The 22,857-nt window shown below is 39.0% G+C and overlaps 1 protein-coding gene across 5 annotated transcripts in view; it reads right to left on the bottom strand.

Moving 5' to 3' along the window:
- EML5 (EMAP like 5) overlaps positions 1-21,624 on the bottom strand; it is a 177,668-nt gene extending 156,044 nt beyond the window's left edge. For all 5 annotated transcript variants that reach the window (XM_004739095.3, XM_004739097.3, XM_045071498.1 and 2 more), the window contains exon 1: positions 21,299-21,624. In XM_004739095.3, the coding sequence (XP_004739152.1) occupies positions 21,299-21,495 (197 nt within the window). In that variant the 5' untranslated portion in view covers positions 21,496-21,624. The remainder of the gene's footprint in view (positions 1-21,298) is intronic.
- Between the last annotated feature and the right edge of the window lie 1,233 nt (positions 21,625-22,857).

Below are 22,857 nucleotides of genomic sequence, written 5' to 3'. Positions count from 1 at the left end.
TCAAACTACAAATCCAATTATTTTAATAAATAGAGGGTTATTCATGATACCTATTCTTCTTGGTAAGCTATAATAGCTTGAATCTTTCAAAGGAATAGTGCATGTCATCTAAGTTGTCAAATAGCTCTATGTATAGTTGTTCATAGTATTCCCTTATTATCCTTTTAATGTCTTTAGGTCTGCAGTGATAGCTTGATGAATACTAGTAACTTCCATCTTTTTGTTCTTGGTAGTCTAGCTGAAAATTCACCAATTTAATCACTTTTTTCAAAAAAACCTAGCTTTTTAGGGCTCCTGGGTGCCTCAGTTGGTTAGCAGTGGATTCTTGATCTTAGCTCAAGTCTTGACCTCAGGGTCAGGAGTTTAAGACCACCATTGAAAACAAAACAAAACAAAACAAAACAAAACAAAACCGAAGACAAAAAACTAGTTTGTGGTTTGATTTTTCCCTACTGTTTTATGGTTTTCATTAATTTCTGTTCTTTATTATTTCCTTCTGGTTTTGAGTTTAGTTTGCTCTTGTTTTTCTAGTTCTAAAGGTGGAATCTTAGATTAGTGATCTTCAACCTTTTTCCTTTCCAGTATATGTACTTAACACTATAAATTGCCCTTGAAACAATGCTGCAGTCGATTTTCACACATTTTGATATGTTTTCATTTTTATTCGTTTTAAAATATTCTGATTTCCCTGTTTTCTCTAAGTTAATGATTTATACTTCATTATGTTTATAGAACATATTTTATATAATTTCAATTCTTTTAAGTTTATTGAGGTTTGTTTTATAGGATATGACCTATACTTTTGGTAAAATTCCAAAGGCATGTGAAAAGAATGTAAATTATGTTATTATTGACTCCTGCTATCTGCTGTGCCATGAGTAATAAAGTTCTTTATCTCTGAACCATGTATTTCATGACTGCACTGACATCCAAGAAACAATAAAAGTCTAACGTATTAGTTTGTGAAAAGGGTGAAAATATATTCCAGACTGTTTCCTACCCTGCTATGACATATTACCACAAGTTGAGCATCTTGACAAACACAAATTTATTAGCTAAAATTCTGCAGGGCAGAAATCCAGTTACAGCTGAGTTCTCTGAGTAAGAGTCTCAACATGCCAAAATCAAGGTGTTAACACAGCTTCATTCCTTACTGGAGTCTCTGAGGATAAATCAGCTTCCAAGTCATTCAGAGAACTGGCTGAATTCAATTCCCAGTGGTGAAAGGACTAAGGCCTTTGTTTTCTTGCTGGCTATCAGCTGAGAACTTCAACTTCCCTAAGGCTGCCTGCATTTTTCATTATACTGACACCTCCATCTTCAAACCAGTGATGGGACAATGAGTCTCTTCTCAAGTTTGGAATCTTTCTGACTTCTGCTACATGTCTTCTGATTCCAGCTGGAGAAAGCTATCTATTTTTTAAGGGTTCACATGATTAAATTAGGCCCAAGTGGGTAATTCAGGACACTCTCTTAAGGTCCATATGTTAATCATTATCTTCAAAGTCATGTTTGACATTTAACAATATATTCCCAAATTCTAGGGATTAGGGAGTGGATATATTTGTGGGGACAGGCGCTGGGGAGGAGGGGAGGGCACAATTTGTCTACCACACAGATACTGAGTTCACCAGGTAATTCTTTACTTCCATTTTTATATTTTTTAATTCTAAATATGCCATTTTTTTACAGCTTCTACTTCTTCACTGAGAACTTGGAACATTTCATTTGTTTCCAGAGCATTCCCCTTTACTTCATGCCATATCATTATAACAACTGCTCGGAGTTCTTTGAGAATTCTAACCTTTACATAATCTTGGGGCTGGCAACTGCTATCGTTTGTTAAGAGTTTCCTAATTCTTTGTGTGATAATCTTGGGTTATGTACTGGACATTTTTAATATTGTGTTATAAATTCTGGGCCCTTTTAAAAACCTCTAAAGAATGTTGATTTTTTGTGTGTGTTTCATCAGGCAAGCAATCCAGTTAGGTTTGGGGTACATGTTCCAATTCTCCCTCTGTGATTCCAATGTTAGAATTTTTAAACCCTTTGTAGTAGTACCGCATGTACACACCACAGAGGCTAATCTGAAATCTGGATGATTATAATTTAGTTCTCAAAGCCTTTGGGATGCTGTTTCAAATTAGTTTCAACCACATGCAGTGTAAGAGTGAATGTGGGACATCAACTCTTTAAGATCCCCTTCTTGAACTCCCTGCTCTCTATAAATGCCCCTACTCTCCATCTCCCAGGGGCTCTTCTTCACTGAACTATGACTGGAAGTCCAGGGTGTGAGCCTCTGTACATTGTCATGCACTTCCTGCAACTGGGTCTGACTCTGGTCAAAAAGCATTTGGCCTATGTTTCAATTAATCTGTTATCATATTCCTGCACTGTAAGAGTTCTTGATATATTCTGGATACAATTCTCTCAAATATACGTTTTGTAAACTTGCTTTCCAGTTTTTGGACTGTCTTTTCATTTTCTTAATGGTACTTTTTAAAGAGCAAAAGATTTTTATTTTTTAAAAAAATTTTATTTTGGATGAACTTTTGATTTATTAAAGAAGTTGCAAAAATAGTACAAACAGTTCTCTTACATCCCTCATCTCACTGTCCTAATATAAACATCTGACCTAACCTTGGTAGGATGACCAGAATGAGGAAATTAACATTAGTACTATACCACCATCTAAACTACTTATTCAAAATTCACGTTTTCTCACTAAGGTTTTTTCCAATTTCAAGATCCTATCTAGGATCCCAGGATGCATTTAGTTGCTATTTCTCGTTAGCAACTTCAGTCTCTGTAACAGTTCCTTTAATTTTCCTTGTCTTTCATGATGGTCACTTTTGAAAAATACTCATCAATTATTTTGTAAACTATCTCCCAGTTTGGACTTGTAACATGTTTTCCCACAATCGGAGTGAAATTATGCATTTTTGGCAAATACACCACAAAATTTTTATTTGTTCTTCTTAGCGCATCATATGAAGGAGTTCATCAATTAAGGAGGTCAATATGTATTATTACTGATGATGTTTACCTCAATTCCTTGGACAAGGAATTGTCCTTCCATTTTTATATTGGAAAATATAAAAATGGTGTTTTCAGGGTTTCTTCACTATAAAGTTACTACGAAGTTTTTCTTTGCAGTCAGTATGTATTTTAGGAGAGATGCTTTGAGCTTATGCTCCTACTCTCCATCCTGTTTCTCCTCAAGCTTTCATTCATTTTAGCATCTATTACCAGACCTTGCCTGAAACAGTTACTACTGTACTATTCGACTTATGTGGTCCCTTTATTTCACTCTTTTCTTCTACATTTATTAATTGGAATTCTACCATAGGAAGAAATAGCTTTTTAATTTTTTTTTAAAGATTTTGTTTATCTGAGAAAGAGAACAAGCAAGGGAAGGGGAAGAGTTGAGGAGAAATAGAAGAAAGAGACTCAACACTGAGCACAGAGGCCGACAAGGGGCTTGAACCCAGGACCCCAGGATGATGACCTGAGCCAAAGGCAGACGCCTAACCAATTGAGCGACCCAGGCACCCCTATCTTTTTAAGGTTTTTTTTTTTTTTTTAAAGATTTTATTTATTTATTTGACAGAGAGAGAGACAGAGAGGGAACACAAGCAGGGGGAGCGAAGAGGGAGAAGCAGGCTTCCCGCTGGGCAGGGAGCCCGATGTGGGGCTCGATCCCAAGACTCTGGGATCATGACCTGAGCCGAAGGCAGACGCTCAACGACTGAGCCACCCAGGCACCCCTAAGTTTTTTTTTTTTTTTTTTAGTATACTTGACACATAATGTTACATTAGTTTCATGTGTACAATGTAGTTTTTCAACTTCTCTATGTTATGCTCACAAGTATAGCTACCATTTGTCACCATACAACACTACTACAGTATCATTAACTATATGTCCAATACTGTATCTTTTATTCCTGTGACTTACTCAGTCCCTAACTGGAAACCTGTATCCCTCCTTCCCCCTCACCTATTTTGTCCATCCCTCTACCACTTTTCCCTCTGCAAACATCAGTTTGTTTTTGTATTTTTAGGTTTGATTCTGCTGTTTGTTTGTTCATTTTCTTTTTAGATTCCACATACAAATGAAATCATAAAGTATTTGTTTTATTTTGCCTCCTAGGTCCATCCAAGTTGTTGCAAATGGCAAGATCCTTTCTTATGGACGTGTGATATCCCATTTTGTGTATGTGAGTGTGTATGTCTGCAAATGTACCACATCTTCTCTATTCATTCATCTATCAATGAACACTTAGGTTGCTTCTCTACTGGCTATTGTAAATAATGCTGCAATAAATATAGGGTTTCATATATCTTTTAGAATTATTGTTTTTGTTTTCTTTGCTAGGAATTAATGGATAATATGGTATTTGTATTTTTAATTTTTTGAGGAACTTCTATATTGTTTCCACAGTGGCTGTACGTTCCCACCAACAGTGTACAAGTGTTCCTTTTTCTCCGCATCCTCACCAATATTTGTCATTTCTTATCTTTTTTATTTTAGCCATAGGAAGAACGATCTTTTCTCTCTTATTTAGTTAATCCATTGTTTTTATCAGCTGAATTCAAAGATATTTTAATTCAAAGGTCAATAATAAACTTTTTCTGTAAAGTGACAGTAAATATTTTGGGCTTTGCATGCCATTCAGTCTCTATTACACCTACTCAACTCTGCTGTTATAATGTCAAATCAGCCACTGACAATATGTAAACTATGCATTCTACTTGGGAGCAGTATCACTTTCATGGGGTTTTGAAAAAACTGGTCCTTGTGTGAAGGTCTTACTATTTTTATGAATAGATACATATAAAGTACATAAACTGATACACAGTTTATCTGTGGTAATAGAATTCTGTGGTGAGTTGGGGCAATTAAGAAAAAGAAAATTCCAAAAAAGGCTTCTTAGAAGAACTATTAAAAAAAAAAGATTGCAAAAACAGTGGCACACCTAGGTAGCTCTGTTGATTAGGTGTCTGACTCTTGATTTTGCCTCAGGGTGTGATCAAGCCCCAAATCAGGCTCCACACTCAGTGGGGAATTTGCCTGAGATTCTCTCTCCCTCTTCCTCTGCCCCTTCCTGCTCTCTCGTGTGCTCTCTAATAATTCAAGCTTTTAAAAAAAGTTGCAGAAATAGTCATGTTTGTTTTCCAATAAAATTTTATTTATCAAAATATGTGGCGGGCCATAATTGGCCCACAGTCTGGTTTTTGACAATTCCTGTTTTATTCTATGGGTTAAAATTCAAAAAGTATCATTATTTGTTTTATAGCTCAAATTGTTCCATTTGTGACCTTCAGGAGATCCTTCAGGTTGGCTCCCTTATTTTTTCAACAAGCCACTAGCTCTTTTGCATTTGTCTATTTTTTTAAGATTTTATTTATTTGACAGAGAGATCACAAGTAGGCAGAGAGGCAGGCAGAGAGAGGGAGAAACAGACTCCCCAGGGAGCAGAGAGCCCGATGCAGGTCTCTAGCCCAGGACCCTGAGGTCGTGACCTGAGCCTAAGGCAGAGGCTTAACCCACTGAGCCACCCAGGCACCCCTGCAATTGTCTACTTAGAGGCACCACAATATATTCAAGGCTCATCTAGAATTTTTCCTGCTCCATCCTATAATTAGCTACTTATCCAGGAAGCCCTAATTCCTTTTATTAGAGAATGGTATTTAGAGAACAAGATTGGAGCAATCAATGTGGTCATTTTTACAGAGTGTTATTCCTTCTAGGCTATAGACAGAACTCGGAAATAATATATATATTTTATATATATATATATATATATATATCCATATCCATGTATATACATATATCTATATTCTGTATCTATGTGGGTATACATCTAAAAACCATGATTTCATATTGATACCTGTGATTCTAATCCAAAACCACAAGTTTTATTGAGAATTTCTCCCTTTATGTATAACTTCTTCCTCGAAGAGTGAGAAATTAGCTTTCAATAAACTAAAGTCTATTTATTTAAGTGTAATACATCCAAAGTTGTTTCAGAATCACTACCCCTGTGAGAAACAATTTTACTGACTAGATTATACCGTTATCTATAGTTCTTTTTGTCTTTATCCTTACAGTATTCAGTCAAGATACTGTATTCACAGTTCTTGTAGGTTAATTTGCTCCCTGCAGAGCTCAGTGGTTGAGAGGAAAGAGCTTGCAAAACTGTAAGTAGAGTTTCTCTTTCTCATTTTTTTACTTAGTTATTTTACAGTCTTGGTATTCTCTATTTACATAATGGTAAGGCTATAGCTTTGCATAGAAATTTCATACTTGTGAAATGATTATGCATTGTTTAGGGAAGAAATTTTGGAAAGCTACTTACTATACATCCACCACTATCTTTGGTTACCTGGAAGTTTGAAAAGTTTTAATTTTATTCCAGTTCAATTTATAATTTTCTTTTTCAGAAGTCACCCATTTTATGCCCTATTTCCTATACTTTTTTTGTACCAGTTTTATAGTGTTCTCTTTGATGTTTAAGACATATGACCTAATATGAGTTAAATTTTGCATATGGTGAGATATAACTGAGTTCATTCCGCTCCCCCCCCCGCAAGGATATTAGGTTATTTTTAACATCATTTCTTGAAAAGCCTTTTCAAGATTCATCTAGAAGTCATTAAGATTCATCTTTTCAAGATTCATCTAAAAGTATCATCAAAAATACTGATATAGGTGAATGAGGAGAATCGCTGGAGCAGGCAAGAAAGGGCAAGATCTCATGCACATGCTGGAGGATTAATATGAGATAGGAGCTGAATGTACTGCTGGAATCTGAAAGTTCTGATGCCTCCAATATTCTTTTTTAAGTGACATGAAGATTTATTCTGGATTATCTACCAGAGTCACAACTCCTATTTCTACCTACTAACACTTCCAGAAGTAGTTAAACCTTAGGCTAATATTTAAAAATGGTGCATCCTTAATTTACCATTTATACACAAACATCCTAGTAATCAAATTCATCAGCATTACTAAGCAACTAACTAAAATTTCCCTTCTTCACAAAGATTTATTGCCTGGAGTATAGCATAAGGAATAAAGACTCTGTAAATGACAGAATGCTCAAAATGTATTTCTATTCATGACTGTAGGCACTTTCATCTCAGACCAAATAATGTAGGAACTGATAGAAGTTTCAGCTGCCTTCTTTGTTACTAGACGCCTATTTGAGATAAAGCCACCCCAATGAGTGAGTCTACTTTCCAGGGCCAGCTGGGCTTAGAGCTGAGCTGGGCACAGGAGGAAAGCAGACGAAAACACATGACTCTACTGTGCAAATGTACTTTGACCCAAGCTGCACAACGGCCAACAAATAGGGTAAACTCGTAGCAAGTTCTCCAACTTCATTATCTTCTGGTTAATGTTTCCCTTCTAGTTAATCACAGTCAGGACTGGAACCCAGGCTGTCTGACTCCCAATTTGGTGTTCCTTCTCTGTTAGGATATCCTTGTCATGCCTCTGAAAATGGTTGATGGCAATATATACTTGCATTGGTGGAAACATTTGAATGCAAGAGCTGTAACTTATTAGGCTGCTATATTACACCCTGGGCATGTGGATTCTGAGTCCAGGATGGTTCCAGTTTTCTTAATGAGAAAGAAAGCATAAGTATTTTTCTAGTTATTCTTGGAGTCAATATTACAGTTAAGCTGCATTCCACATATTAACTAGTATATTGCTCAACAAAAACTGGAACTCAACAACACTTACAGAGATCTCAGAAACAGACCCCCATAAATATAGTCAACTGATATTTGACAAAGGAGGAAAAGCAATACAAAGATCGTCTCCCTCTTCAACAAAGAGTGCTAGAACCAGACAACTACATGCAAAAAGTGAATCTAAACACAGACCTTAGCGTCCTTCACAAAATTTAACTCAAAATGGATAATAGACCTAAAGATAAAACATAAAACTATAAAATTCCTAAAAGATAACACAGAAAAGATAACACAGAAAAATGGTGGTGCCTTTTTAGATACACCATCAAATACAGGATACATGAAAGAAATAACTGATAAACCGACCTCATTAAAAAATTTCTGCTCTGTGAAAGACAACATCAAGAATATTTGAAGACAAGCCATAGTATGGGAGAAAACATTTGCAAAAGACACATCTGATAAAGAACTGTTATCCAAAACATACAAAGCCCTCTTAAATCTCAACAATAAGAAAACAACCCAATTACAAATTAGGCCAAAGACCTTAACAGACCCCCTCATCAAAGAAGATATACAGATGGCAAATAAGCATATGAAAAGATCCTTCACATCATATGACATCAGGGAAATGCAAATCACAACATGATACTACTACATGCCTATTATTAGAGCTACATGCCTATTAGAACATGCCTATTAAAATTCAGAACACTGACAATGCCAAATGCTGATGCTGATGAGCAAAAGAGACTTTCATACATTGCTGGTGGGAATGCAAAATGGTACAGCCATTTTGGAAGAAAGTTTGGTGGTTTCTTACAAAACTAATCATACTGTTACCATACAATCCAGCAATTGTGTTCCTTTATACCCAAAGGAATTAAAAACTTCTATCTAACCAAAACCTGCCCATAGATGTTTACAGGAGTCTTATTCATTATTGCCAAAACTTGGAAGCAACCAAGATGCCCTTCAGTAGGTGAAGGGATAAATGAACTTGGTACATCCAGACAAGGGAATATTATTTAGCACTAAAAGGAAATGAGCTATCAAGCCGAGAAAACACGGTTGGAACCTTAAATGCATATTACTAAGTGAAAGAAGTCCATTTGAAAAGATTACATACTGTATTATTCCAATTATATGACCTTCTGGAAAAGGCAAAACTATAGAAACAGTAGGAACATCAACTGGTTGGAATGGGGGAGCTAGGGAGTATACAGGTAGAGCACAGAGGATTTTTAGGTCAGCAAAAATACTGTATAATGATAGACATATGTCACTGCACATTTGTCCAAACCCAAAGAATGTTCAACACCACGAGGGAACCCTAAGGTAAACTATGGATTTTGAGCGATTATGATGTGTTAACACAGGTTCATCCTTTGTAAAAAATATACCATTCTGGTGAATGATATTGATAATGGGGAGGCTATTCATGTGTGGGGCAGGAGGTATATGGGAAATGGGTACCTTCCTCTCAGTTTTGGTGTATAAGCCTAAAACTGCTCTTTAAAAAAAAAAAAAAAAAAAAAAAAAAAGGCTTTAAGGGAGGGGCTCCTGGCTGGGTCAGTCAGTAGAGCATAGGACTCTTGATCTCAGAGTCATGAGTTTAAGCCCCACATTGAGCACAGAGCTTACTTAAAAAAAAAAAAAAAAAGACTTAAAAGGAAATCTCTAAAACACAGTAGTATTATTTCCAGATTGCAAGACCACAGGTAAATTTTTTTCTACAGCTTTCAATTTTCTATAATTGTATTTGATAGTATATTATTGCTACTTTAAAAAATATAACAACTACCCTTTGAGGGGGAGGTTCATGAAGCCTCTCACATTCCATATGATGTCAAACTTCAGACTCCTATGTAGTCTCTTTATGGTTGCAAAAATTGCCCTTTCCAAGTGCATGTCATCTGAATCTAACATCCAGGTTACAGGTAACATTCCTTATCATGCCAGTAGAGCCACCTTCTGTAGAGTTTTATGTGTTAAATACATTGTCCAAAGGTTAACTAATAATTAGAAAAGTCACACTGCAACCACGTAATGGATGACTAGTCTGTGGGCTCTGTAGTTAGTTATCACCTATGGCCTTTCATTTTCCATTCCTGGCTGGGAATTATGCCTTGTTCCCTGATCAACCATCTATAAAGACAGGGATTCTGAGGTGGGTAGACTTGGTTATATCATCACCCTGTGGCTAATTTAAATAATACCATGAGCAAAATCAAGTTAAAACTGCGAATTCTTTAGAATAACTGCTTATGGTGACTATAATTACGTTGCATAGACTAAAATGAATAACATAATGAGAGCTTTTACACTAGCAGCAGTAGTGTCTAGTACTGTATCTCCTGACCAAGAAAGTCAGTCCTCCCATAGTGATGAAAAGAAATTCCAATGGATTGGGGGCAAAGAATAGATGTGTTCCACCTTGGGAGGTGAAGTAGATACATGATTCACAGGAAGAGTGGCAGGATTTCCTTGACAAGGTGACTGTCCCTCTCAGTTCATCTAACTGATTTGGGGACCGGGCTATGTACACTTCTTTTGCCATCAATTTATTTCTGGGTCTTTCATTTCAATGAAGTGCTCCCTGTTATGCCACATGCCATGCTTCTAGCATCCATGACAAAGACCTCTCACTTTTTTATGCTCCATCAAGAGGCTGACGCCATCCATAACATGGCAATGATACTCCAGAATTCTCACTTCACATCCAATCGGTCTGTTTTATCCCTATATTCCCCAGCTTCTTACTTAAAGTAAAATCAGGTATTCTGCCCTCAATTGTGAATAACAAGATTGTTTTCAGAGTGAAATCTGAGTTAACAACACCTACAATCATAACCTCATTTGCCAATCCAGCATTATAAGCTGCCCATCTCAGAAGAAAAAAAAAAACTAAGAATTTTGTGGTGTTATAAATTAAGCCTGACTACAGACCAAAAAAGCTAGATCCAGGGTGCAAGGTCCATCTTTGGTCCCATGCTTATTCCCTCATGCTAGCAATCAACCAACACCAAGGAATTAGTCCCCCCCCCCCCCGCCCAATGCTTTCTACTTTAGATACACAAGCCAGTATAAGATGGGCACTGTATTTCACATGACCATTTAGAATCCAATCCTCCTTTAAATTACATTGGCCAACAGAATGTAATACTTCAGGTAGGAAATCCAGGTACTATTAAGGCCTTTGTACTAGTTCTTGGTGTCTTTGGCCAATATGGTGATGCCATGTGCCTCTTAGAATAGATACTACTGTAGCCTAAGCAGTGTGTTTATGCTGATTAGATGTAACTCCTTGCCAGTGCTATGCTCTCTGAATTTTGATCCATATTGAGACAGAAATTCTCCAGCAAGGAGAATTTGCTGGCCTTTAGGACTGAAGTCTGTCTGCCTGCTGTTAGTGGTGCTTTATGCTTGGGTAGTGGCAATATGTAGTCTGAAGCCCTACGAAACACATCATTCTCTGACTGGATATGAACCTAGCATGCTATTTGAACTGTCTATGCAAGTACATCAATTTAGAATTTCATAGGGTGGAGAGGATCTGTCCTTTTGATATACTTATGTTTCTTATCAAATACTAACATATTTGGTCTATCTCTGAGTGCTGGCTTCAAAATGGAATTTATTAATGGACAATCGGGATCTCCATGGTCCAAATTACTCAGACAAACCCACTGCAACCATTTGAGTCTGTTGAAATCATCACCCAGAGCACAGAGTTACACCTCACTTGATACCATCCGTGCACATTAATTTTGCACGTTAAGTGAACTGTCCAGGTGCCCAGTGAGTGAGCACTTTCCTGGACTGATGATGCATGATATCTATTAGTGTTTTAAGTCCCTGATGATACTGAGCAAATTCATCAACAGAAAACCATACTGAGGACATGTTGAGGATTGCTTTTTTTTTTTTGGTAATATATCTTCAAACATGGAGATTTATCCTATCTAGCATGGGGGGACCTTAGGCAAGAGGTCTGAAGTTTTTAAAGGGATTTCAATACTTAGCAAATTATCCACATCATTATATAATGCATAATAGTAAGTGAATAAATTTGACCAGGCTCTGAATTTTTTTCAGGTTGACTTCCTAGCCCACCAGCTAAACATGGATTACTACCATATTTACAGCAGTGGTTTTCAATCCTGGCTGCCTTAGAACCATCTAGGAAGCTTAAAATTTTAAAACAGAAGCAAACAACAACAAAGAAACTATACTCAAGACCTACCCTAAACAAATTAAATCAGAACTTTCAGGGATGAGATTCAGCCATTGGTGGTTTTATTATGTTTGCTTTGTTTTTATCTGCTAAATGATTCTAATATATAGCCACAGTTGATAATCAGGAATCTAGAGCAGTGGTTTTCAAACATTAGACTATATCAGTATTACCTGAAAGTGAATAAAATGGATTGCTGGGTCTTACCTGTCTCTACAGTTCCTGATTAGTTCTGGGGGGAAGCCTAAGAATTAGTAGTTCTAATAGTTTCTAGATGATACTATGCTGCTAGTTCAGACCACACTTTGAAAAAAAAATCACTGATCTAGAGCATGTTTTTCAAATTATGTTTACAAATTATCTGAGAATATTAAAATATAGTCTAATTCAGTAGGTCTGCAGTGGAGTTTGAGATCTGCATTTCTTTCTTTTTTTAAAGATTTGAGAGAGAGCACGCACTCGTGCACGCGCGCACTCATGTGCTCGGTGTGCAGGAGAGAGCGGCCAGAAAGAAAGTGGAGAGAAGCAGACTCCCTGCTAAGCGTGGAGCCTCAACACAGGACTCAATTCCATGACTCCGAGATTATAACCTGAGCCAAAATCAAGAGTTGGACACTTAACCGACTGAGCCACTCAGGCACCTTGAGATCTGCATTTCTAAAGAGCTCCCAGGTGATACCGAACCTCCTCTGAGGCCCATATCTTTGAGTAGCAGGGAGGTAGGGCTAACAGTCATGTGCCTTCTAGCACTCAAATTAGAAGCTGCTGGAAAGGGGCGCCTGGGTGGCTCAGTGGGTTAAGCATCTGCCTTTGGCTCAGGTCATGATCTCAGGGTACTGGGATCAAGTCCCGCAGGGAGCCTGCTTTTCTCTCTCTCTCTGCCTGCCTGTCTACTTATGATCTCTATCTGTTAAATAAATAAAATCTTTAAAAAAAAAAGAAAAAGAAAGTAAAAACAAAAACAAACAAACAAAAAAAAGCTGCTGCTGGAAAAATCCTGAAGAAGGCCAGTTTTGTATACTAATAATGAAGTGACTCATTTTGACTTCCTGCTCATCCCTGTTCCAGCAATCATCTGGATATACACAGTCTCCTGGAAAATCTTGTGATTAGAATGTAATTATTGTAAAATAGCTAACATCTCCACTAAGGTGCTGCATTCTTCACATCTTACTTGTTATACCTAATCACTTCCTTCTCTTGAAATACTCCCTTCATTTGACTTCCATGACCCCACACCCTCTTGGTTTTTCTCCTGCCTCTCTGGTCACATTTTTTTAATCAGTTCTTTTTCCAAGTTATACATTTAAATGTTGGAGTGCCACATGAATCCATTTTTTTTTTTTTAGATCTTTTCTCCATCTATACTTAATCCCTCAGTGACTTCATGGGTTTATTAAATATTATCTACATACTAATAACACCTAAATTTATAGCAGCCTAGACTGCTCCCCTGAATCACAGACACATATGTTCAACTGCCTAATTTACAACTCCATTTGATGATTAGTATCTCATATTTAACACTTCTAAAACAGAATTCATGGTCTTTTCTCCCAAAACATAAAATTTTCCCACAGTCTTTCCCAGTTCAGTAATTAGCAATTCCATGCTTTCAGTTGTTTCAGCCAAAAACGTGATTATCACTGACCTATCACAAGTTATATCTGATCCATAAGCAAATCATGTTGTCTCTATCTTCGAAATATAGCTGACCTTTTCTTATTACCTGCACTGTTAGCATTCTGGCACAAGTCACCCATATCTCTTCACTAGATTATTCCAGCAGTCTTTTCCCATCTTGCCCCTCTCCCTGTCTGTTCTGAACCTTGGAGCCAGAGTGACCTTGATAAACCATTAAGTCAAATTATGTCATTAACTTGATTAAAGTATTCCAGTAACTTCCAATCTCAAATGAGAAGACTAAAATAAAATCCTCACAGCCCAGGAAGTCCTATGCAATCTGCCCCACAACCACTGCTTCAGCAGACCTCATTTCTTACTAATATCACTCAAATTCACTGCACTCCAACCACACTCACTTTCTGACTTTGCCTCACTCCTGAGCATTCCACTTCAGGGCTTTTGCACATGATAGTTCCTTTGTTTGAAATGTCCTTCCTTTAAAATACCCACACAGCAACACATTCCCTTATCTCCAAGTCTCTACTCAAGTGCTATACTTTACAGTGAGGCCTTCTTGACTATCCTATCTAAACTCTTTCCAATAGTTTCTAGTCTCTACCTCACTTTCCTTTTTTTTTTTTTTTTTTTTTTAGCCCTTATACACAATATGTACAGTTGGCCCTTGATCCACTTATATGGAGATTTTTTTTTCAGTCAGTATATTATAAGACTTTAAGTGTATTTTCTTTTCCTTAGGATTTTTTTTAAATATACTTTTTAAAGATTTTATCTATTTATCTGAGAGAGAGACAGAAGTAGGGGCCCAATCCCAGGACCCTGAGATCATGACCTGAGCCAAAGGCAGACACTTAATTGACTGAGCCACCCAGGCCCCCTTCCTTAGGATTTTAAAAACCTTTTCTCTTACCTTACTTTATTGTAATTATATAGTATAAAGTACATACAACATACAAAATATATATTAATCAACTGTTTATGGTATTGCTAAGGCTTCTGTTCAATAGCAGGCTATTAGTTAATTTTTGAGAAAGTCAAGTTATATGCAGGTTTTCAACTGCATGGGGGAGTCAGTGCCCCTAAGTCCTGCACTATTCAAACACATTATAATTATATATAAATACCATCTAATATATATACTATATCCTATACATATGTATATAACATATGTATATAGTACATATGAAGTATGTACTATATACACACATTGTATATAATATATATATACCAGATAATATATTTCTTGTTTATTCTATATCTTTCCCCAGTAGATATAAATTCCAAGAGGGTAAAGAATTTCATCTGTTTGGCTCACTGCTGTATCTCTAATGCTAAGATTAGTCCCTGGTAAATAATAGGTACTCAATAAATACTTACTGAAAGAATATGAAATACCCATTTCTATGCTAATGTCTCCCAAATGCCACCAAAGAAATGTCTGAAGAAAGTCAGAGTAACCGACTGTGGCAAATAAATAAAAAAAGATGAGAACAGAGAGTTGATCAATGGATGTGGCAATGTGGAGATCACTGGTGACCTTGACAAGAGCTGCTATGGTAAAACAGAAAGACTGAAGGGACAGAAACAGAAAGGACTGAATGGGAGAAAAAGAACTGAAGCAGCATCTGGGTGGCCCAGTCAGTTGATCACTGCCTCATGGTTTCAGCTCAGGTTGTGATCTTGGCATCGTGAGACTGAACCCCGCATTGGGCTCTGCATTCAGCATGGAGTCTGCTTGAGATTCTCTCTCCCTCTCCCTCCATCCCTCCCGCTCACACTCTCTATAAAATGGATAAATCCTAAAAAACAAAACAAAACAAAACTGAAGATAGTGAGTACAAATAATTCTTCCAAATATTCTCTTTTTTAAAAATTTTATTTATTCATTTGACAGACAGAGATCACAAGTAGGCAGAGAGGCAAGCAGAGAAAGAGGAAGGGAAGCAGGCTCCCCACTGAGCAGAGAGCCCGATGTGGGGCTTGATCCCAGGACGCTGGGATCGTGACCTGAGCTGAAGGCAGAGGCCCTAACCCACTGAGCCACCCAGGCGCCCCCAAATATTCTCTCTTAACATGAGACCACTGCATACAATGCTATACCTTCCCAGGATGCTATACCTTCATTCATTCTTTTGATGACATGTTCTCCAGTTTTCCTTAAAAACCCAGTTAAAGTACTATATTCACTAAGAAACATCGTTGTGAACTGTTATGTCCCCATTTATATACCAGATTACAGGTATACCAGCGCTATCCCTAGTACACATAGTATCCTAAGTAATTCTTCACTTGACTGTATCTTTATACTCATAATATTTTCAGGCAGGACCCTTACACGAAGGTAATGCTCAATAAATATAGGTATCTCCCATTTTTTTTTTTTTGAAAATTCATCACGCCACCCTGCTTTACTAAAGACCTACTTTAGAACCTGTTTTCACTAAATGACAGGAACCTGAAAAGGAATTTAGCTTTCACCAAAAAAAGGTAAAAAGCAGAAATAGCATTTCTTTTACTGCAAGGTGTCACAGAGCATATACCCCAAGCAGGGAGAGCGGCCCCCCAAAGCTCCTTGCTTGGAACTACATTCAGCCTCTCAGCATCAAGCCGTCATAGTTTTGAAGTGTGTCTGTGACCATGTGCGCTTTAGATTTCAATTTAATTTGTGCATCCATTAACAATATGTATCCTAAGGTATCAGAAAAGCTAAGAGAAGTTATTTTCTGGGTGAAAGAATGTACAAAAAAATTTCTATATGATTAATGGTAATTGCTTCTTTGCTTTACACCATTTTGGCTTTAAAAAGTTTCGGGGCGCCTGGGTGGCTCAGTGGGTTAAGCCTCTGCCTTCGGCTCAGGTCATGGTCCCAGGGTCCTGGGATCGAGCCCCACATTGGGCTCTCTGCTGAGCAGGGATCCTGCTTCCCCCCCTTCTCTCTGCTTGCCTCTCCGCCTACTTGTAATCTCTCTCTGTTAAATAAATTAAAAAAAAAAAAATTTTTTAAAGTTTGATGAGGACATGCTACTCTCAACGTCTGTTCCTCTCAACGAGGAAACCTGTATTTCCTTCAGGTGTGAAAAGGCCTTGAACAGTAAGTTCTTAATGGTTCTAAGAACTTATTAGTCTACGTTTTCCTTCATTTATATCTAAAATATATTTCATTAGTTCCCTTCATATTCAAGGAGACATTATAAAACAATAGTAGTTATTATAATGGAAATCTAAAAACCTGACATTTCCCTTAATAAAGATACATTTAGGGGTGCCTGGGTGACTCAATGGGTTAAGTCTCTGCCTTCACCTCGGGTCCTGATCTCAGGATCCTGAGATTGAGCCCGCATTGGGCTTTCTGCTCCATGGGGAGCCTGCCTCCCCCTCGTTCTCTGCCTGCTTCTCTGCCTACTTGTGATCTCTCACTCTCTGTCAAATAAATAAAATAAAATCTTTTTTTAAAAAAAAGATATATAGTCTGTGAAAGTTAAGCTTACCAAATTCTAGTAACTTAAACATAGGGACATTTTACTAAATCTGTATATATGCTAATATTTTTGGAAGTACTGCTTCTAGATATTACACAGTGCTTAAGAAAATTATGATATTAGGTTTCAAGGGAGGTTTACATCCATTCCTCAAACTGCTTATGTAAAGAATTCTACACATGCATGTTTTGGGATACAGATTGACAGTGAGCTTCCCAAACAGAATCATCTAGAGCAATTAAAAATATATATATTTCTGGACTTCAATCCTAGAGGATTCCGACTTAGTGCACCTGAGGAAAAGTCTAAAAAATTGGCAAGAAGCTCTTTAAATGATTCTGATGATCGGCTAGTTATGGGAAATACTGGCCATATAACTGAAAACACAAGTAGACAACAAGTAGATATGCAGTATTTCCTTCCAGACCTTAAAAAGTTGCACCTTGAACCCATACAAAACACAAAAAAATATTGACCAACCATAAGATCAACATTCTGAATTGCTTTTCCAACTATAATTTGACTCATATAATTCAATTCCTATACCATAAATAGAGCTGTTAAAAACCACTTTTACTAGATTGCAATGAAGTTTGATCAGTTTTGTTTTTTTTTTCTTTCCTCCCCCCCCGCCCCCCCACCCGCCCCACTGAATCCATCAGAGTCCCCAGCTCAGCCATGGCTGGGGAGGAAAAGCCACAAGGCCAGGCTTCTCCTCACTCACCAGGTTCTCTCCAGTCAGTTGATCAGTTTTCTTTCTTAAGAACACTACCTACCACAATTGAAGAAAAAAGCTACTATAATTCCATTTTGTCTAAGAAAAAAAGTCCCAACCAGAAGCAATGATTATCATCATTCTAACCTGCAACCATCTAATATGGTATGCTTCCCAAAGTGTCTCAGAGGCATTATATAATTTAGGCTCATCACTAACTTGTGAGATACTTTTATCATGTTTAGAAAAAAAAGGAGGAGTGGGCACCTGGATGGCTCAGTTGTTTAGGATAAGCATGTGACTCTTGATTTCAGGGTCCTGGGATGGAGCGCCCCTCGGGTTCTGTGTTGAGCAGGGAGTCTGTTTGTCCCTATGACTCTGTGTGCTCTCTCTCAAATAAATAAAATCTTAAAACAACAACTCTATACCTAGAAAATACAGAAACAATGGGCACAGGCACAATACGGAGGTTCACTTGCATAAGAAAACCAGAGTCAGGTACCAAAATGTACCAAGCTAACTATAGCTTGACCACCATCAGTGGTCCTCACTAGTGATAAATGATTTGAAAATGGCCAATAATATACACCACTTCAAGAATGAACTTGACAAAAAAGTGTTGGGACATACTAGAAAAGTAAATTTTAGGGGTGCCTGGGTGGCTTAGCTGGTCAAGTGTCTGACTCTTGATCTCAGCTCAGGTCCTGATCTCAGGGTTTTGAGTTCAAACCCACCACTGGCCTCCACATTGGGCATGGAACCTACTTTAAAAAAAAAAAAAAATTTTTTTTTAAGTTAATGCACCCTTTGGGAAGACAACTGAGAAAAGTTTCAAAATACCGACCAAGCTATAGATGTGCATCTTGTACTAAACCAGTAGTCTAGACTTTCATAATTTATTTTATAATTTAAACCTGTAATAAACACTTAAAAGCTGGAGAATTTTATCAGTAACTTGAGACACTCACACACAAAAAAAAAGAAAGAAAAATTGACCCTAAAATTCCTCTATTCTTTCTGACTGTAGAATGAATTCTTACATGATTCTGTAGTACTGAAATAAATAAAACTAAAGGATAAATTACTAGAGAAGTATGTATAGATAGATAGCAAAAATAAGACAACCACAAGCAACACAAAATGATAAGACAAGTCAGGTGGCACCACTATTGGCCATACGAGATGCAGTAAGATGATAGAAGAACTGGTAAGCAAATGACAGTCTTTACATTCAATATAGCACTTACATTTTCAAAACCTTAGGCCAACAATCTTCTCATTCTGGAATAATCTTAGCCCCAGACTGTCATATTTGACCAATAAATTCTATGTAAGTTTCAACAAAATATGGAAACAAAACATGATAAAAATAGGATTGACTTTTTATTACTAAAGCTAACATTACAGTAACATTATTTTCCAGCATGTATCACATTTATAAGTATTATATTTTTTTGTTGTGACATAATTGAAAAGTTACTGGAGTAGTTTCTATACTTACATCTCAAACACTAAATTGACAAAAATTGAAATGTTTAAAAAATTTGATCAATTTCACAAAGAATGATCTGTATCATTATTGTCTGAAATAAAATTTCCAGAGCTCTTTCACTGATTTTTAAGTTACAATCTCAGCACTGTATCTAATACATGCCACTAATTTCAAGATGCTACATGATACAGATTTCACTACCCCAATGCAATGTTTTGAGAAATCTTTTTGTTATAGATTACTTTAAGGATGAACTTTTGCATAAAATCATAACCATGTATCCAATTACGGCAAAAATTAGAGTAGTTTGTCATTTTGAGATATATGTTTGGGCTGCGCAACTCTATATACCAAAAAAAGACAAAAGCATTACCTTCCTTCCTGTTTACTAAAACACAATAACATATAGCTTTAATTGCTGCTGGAAGAATAAACAAAACATAAATTATCCCATCAAATACATCATATTTGATACAGAAAACATCAGGACTACACTGCTCTCCACTACCAAGGAATAAAAAACAATAGAAGTTCACCAGGAGAACACTTCGAAATTGTTCACACATACCCCCGCCTACTGAATTCAACCTAACAGCTAGTATCTGGAAGAGGGCTTCAGTCACAGCAGCTTCAACTAAGTAAAACTACTCTCCCCTGTTTTAGTGAGGGAGACCTAACACAAGGAAAAGGAGAGAGAAACTGTAAATGACTAGGGAAAAAGACAAAGAATTGGGGTAAATTCAACTCTTGGAGTGAATGAATAAAAACCAACCAACAAAAACACCATAATCTCGGGTTTTGCTCTCCTTATCTTTACTCATTTTGCTCTACCTTTAGGTTCCCTTCTCCCTTTTAAAAGACCAGAGTTCCATAGAGACCCCACAAACTAGAACTACTATGTTATTTACAAAATGTAAATACCAGAGCATCTTGCCTACAAGATATCAAACGAAGATATTGGACTTGAAATGTCCAATTTAAATCCTGTGGAACATAAATGAAGACTGAGCAACCAAGTCAAATCATGGTATCTCTGTTAAAAACCCAGAAGCAGCACACAAACATGTTCTCAAAATGTTTTTAAATATATTCTCCTTCTGTCAAGGACAAAAATGTTGTGCTTGAAACATAATCAATCAATGGCCTAGAATCATTTCTGCAGCTTTTCACTTTATTTGTCAAAAAAGTTCCGCTGAGACACTGATTGGAAATTAAATTTCAAATATACCGCTCACTAAAACGTAAACAAGCACTCACACCAATTTTAAGGTAATGCCCAAAGAATAATTAAAATGGGGGGGGGGGTTAAATAAAAAGCACAAAACTGAACTTATTAGGAGTACTTTAGGGAAAACAACAAAAACTAAAGAATTAGAAATCAGTGCTCATCACTTTTAGCTGCTCCTTCAGATTAAACCCTCCACACCAAAGTGCCCTCAGGCGTGCAAATTCTTAATTTCCAATGAATCACCTGAAGGCTGCAGGGGTTTCTTTTCTGTCTGCTGATAACAGTAGGCAGTGAAATCTGAACTCATTATTATGGCCACGAGGTGAGTGCCCTCCAGGCTGCCACCTGCGCGCGCTTCCCAAGACCTACTATTTTAGAGCTTGCAGTATTTTTGTCAGTTTCCTATTAGGCAAAGGATCTCCACCTTGGTGCTTTAAGAACTCGTTTAATAAGAAATCTCTGGCGGGATTTAAAGGAATAAACTGCTACCAAAATAACCTTTTTTTGCAGTTTTCACAAATCTGGAGGAGGAAGGGGGCACAAAGCCATAAAACCGAACGCCCAGGTATCACCGCACCGACCCGACGGAGAGACTCTAGAACACGGAGACTCTAGAACACGGGGAAAGGCGTTTGTCGGGTGTCACCAGGGTGGATCCGGGACAAGACACTGGCGGGTTTCTGTCTGGGGCGATGCTCCCTGCAGGAGCGGGTCAGGGCAGGCACCCAGAAGGACGCGCAAGGGCCAACTCCGCGAGCGGTTCGCGGGGCTGACGGCCGCCCCCGCCCCCCCCTCCCCGTACCTGATGATGTCGTCGCTGTGGCCCCGGTAGAACTTCTGTCGATGCTCCCGCGGGCTGTACACCACGCCGACGCCCGCCACGAAGTACACGATCTCCTTGGCCGCCGTGTAGTAGAGGTTGTTGCGGCACTGGTGGCCCCGGTAGCCGTACACCCACTCGAGCCGCAGGTGGCAGTTCGGGGCGCTCCGAGCCGCCATGTCGGGGCGCCCACCCCGCCGCTCCAGCTCAGGCCCGCGGCGGCGACAGGCGGCCGCGGCCCCGCGAAGACAGCCCTCCCGCTGGCGGCCGGGACTTCCCGCCTGCCGCGTCCTCTAAGCCGCGCCGGGCAGGTGCATGTCGCCTCTTCTGGCCGCCGCCGCCGCCTCAGCCCACGGGCGGGAGGAGAACCCGAGCCTCGCGGAACATGCTGAGGGCCGCGGACGCCGCCGGCCGTCAAGTGAGATGCCGCACGCCCTGCGTCCGCCTCGGCTCGTCTCCGCGGCCCGCAGCGCCCAGGCTTCGAGCCGAGCCGAGCGAGGTCCCGCCCCCCGCCTCCACTCGTAAGCCACCGCCGGCGCAACCGGCTCCCCGCCCCGGTCACCTGCGGCGTTCGCGTCCGGCCGCCGCCTCGTCCCAGTCCCTCAGCCCCGCGCGCTCGCGCCGCGCATCCCCGGACCGAAAAAAGCGGCGGCGCGGTCTCGCGTGGCCCCGCCCCCAGCCGCCGTCGCCGCCCACGCCGCCCGCGCCCGCTTCGCCCCGCCCTTCTCAGCTGGAGACAGTGAGGGCATGCGGAGCTGCAGGCGACCGCTGCTGGCCGGCTCTCCTCCAGCGACGGAGCCCTTACCCACCCGCACCCTCCATCCCCGACCCCGGCCTTGGCGCTGAGTCCCCTCGCCGCTCACAGCGCTGAGCCCTCACTGAGACCCCCCAGACCGCTGGCGAACCGTGGGCGACCCCCAGCTTCCTGCTGCTTGGAAACGGTGAAGCGCCTGTCTGTCTGGAAAGGCCTCTCTCCCGACCAGGACTACATTTGCGCCTGGGAGAATAAACACTAGGATGCCAATCTCATTTTTTCCGTGATACTTCGTGTATGTGTGTGTGTGTTTCTTGGTGCTTCATACTGCTCACTATACCAGCCATTGGGGTAAAACCTAACTTTCTAAGTTTAGGTTTTCTTATTTGTGCAGGTGACCTTAAAACGGACAGGAGGATATAGCTCATAAAACGACACCCTAGGTCTGATTTCTTAATAGCTATGGCACCTGAATTTATTTTTAATTACTATTCCAAATACCAATAAACTGTTGATATGTCTTACATTGTAGCATTGGTGAAGTAAGATGGCTTGAGTATTGTGATCCTGGAGAATGTCCCCGAAACAAAATTACTGGGAGAAGTGAATTCCTCACCATGCCAGTTCAGCTCCTTTTCAGTTTTCTAAGTGCCCCCCCTTCTCACAGGATTATGTAAAGATTTACCAATACCTATAAAAATAAATAAAATCCAAATTTTTATTTTTTATATAGGCTGCATGCCCAGCATGGAGCCCAATGTGGGGTTTCAAGACCTGACTAAGAAAT

The sequence above is a fragment of the Mustela putorius genome, unplaced genomic scaffold, assembly GCF_011764305.1.
Source record: "Mustela putorius furo isolate JIRA1106 unplaced genomic scaffold, ASM1176430v1.1 tig00000129_pilon_pilon_pilon, whole genome shotgun sequence".
Classification (NCBI taxonomy): domain Eukaryota; kingdom Metazoa; phylum Chordata; class Mammalia; order Carnivora; family Mustelidae; genus Mustela; species Mustela putorius.
This window is presented reverse-complemented; position numbering and strand designations above follow the sequence as displayed.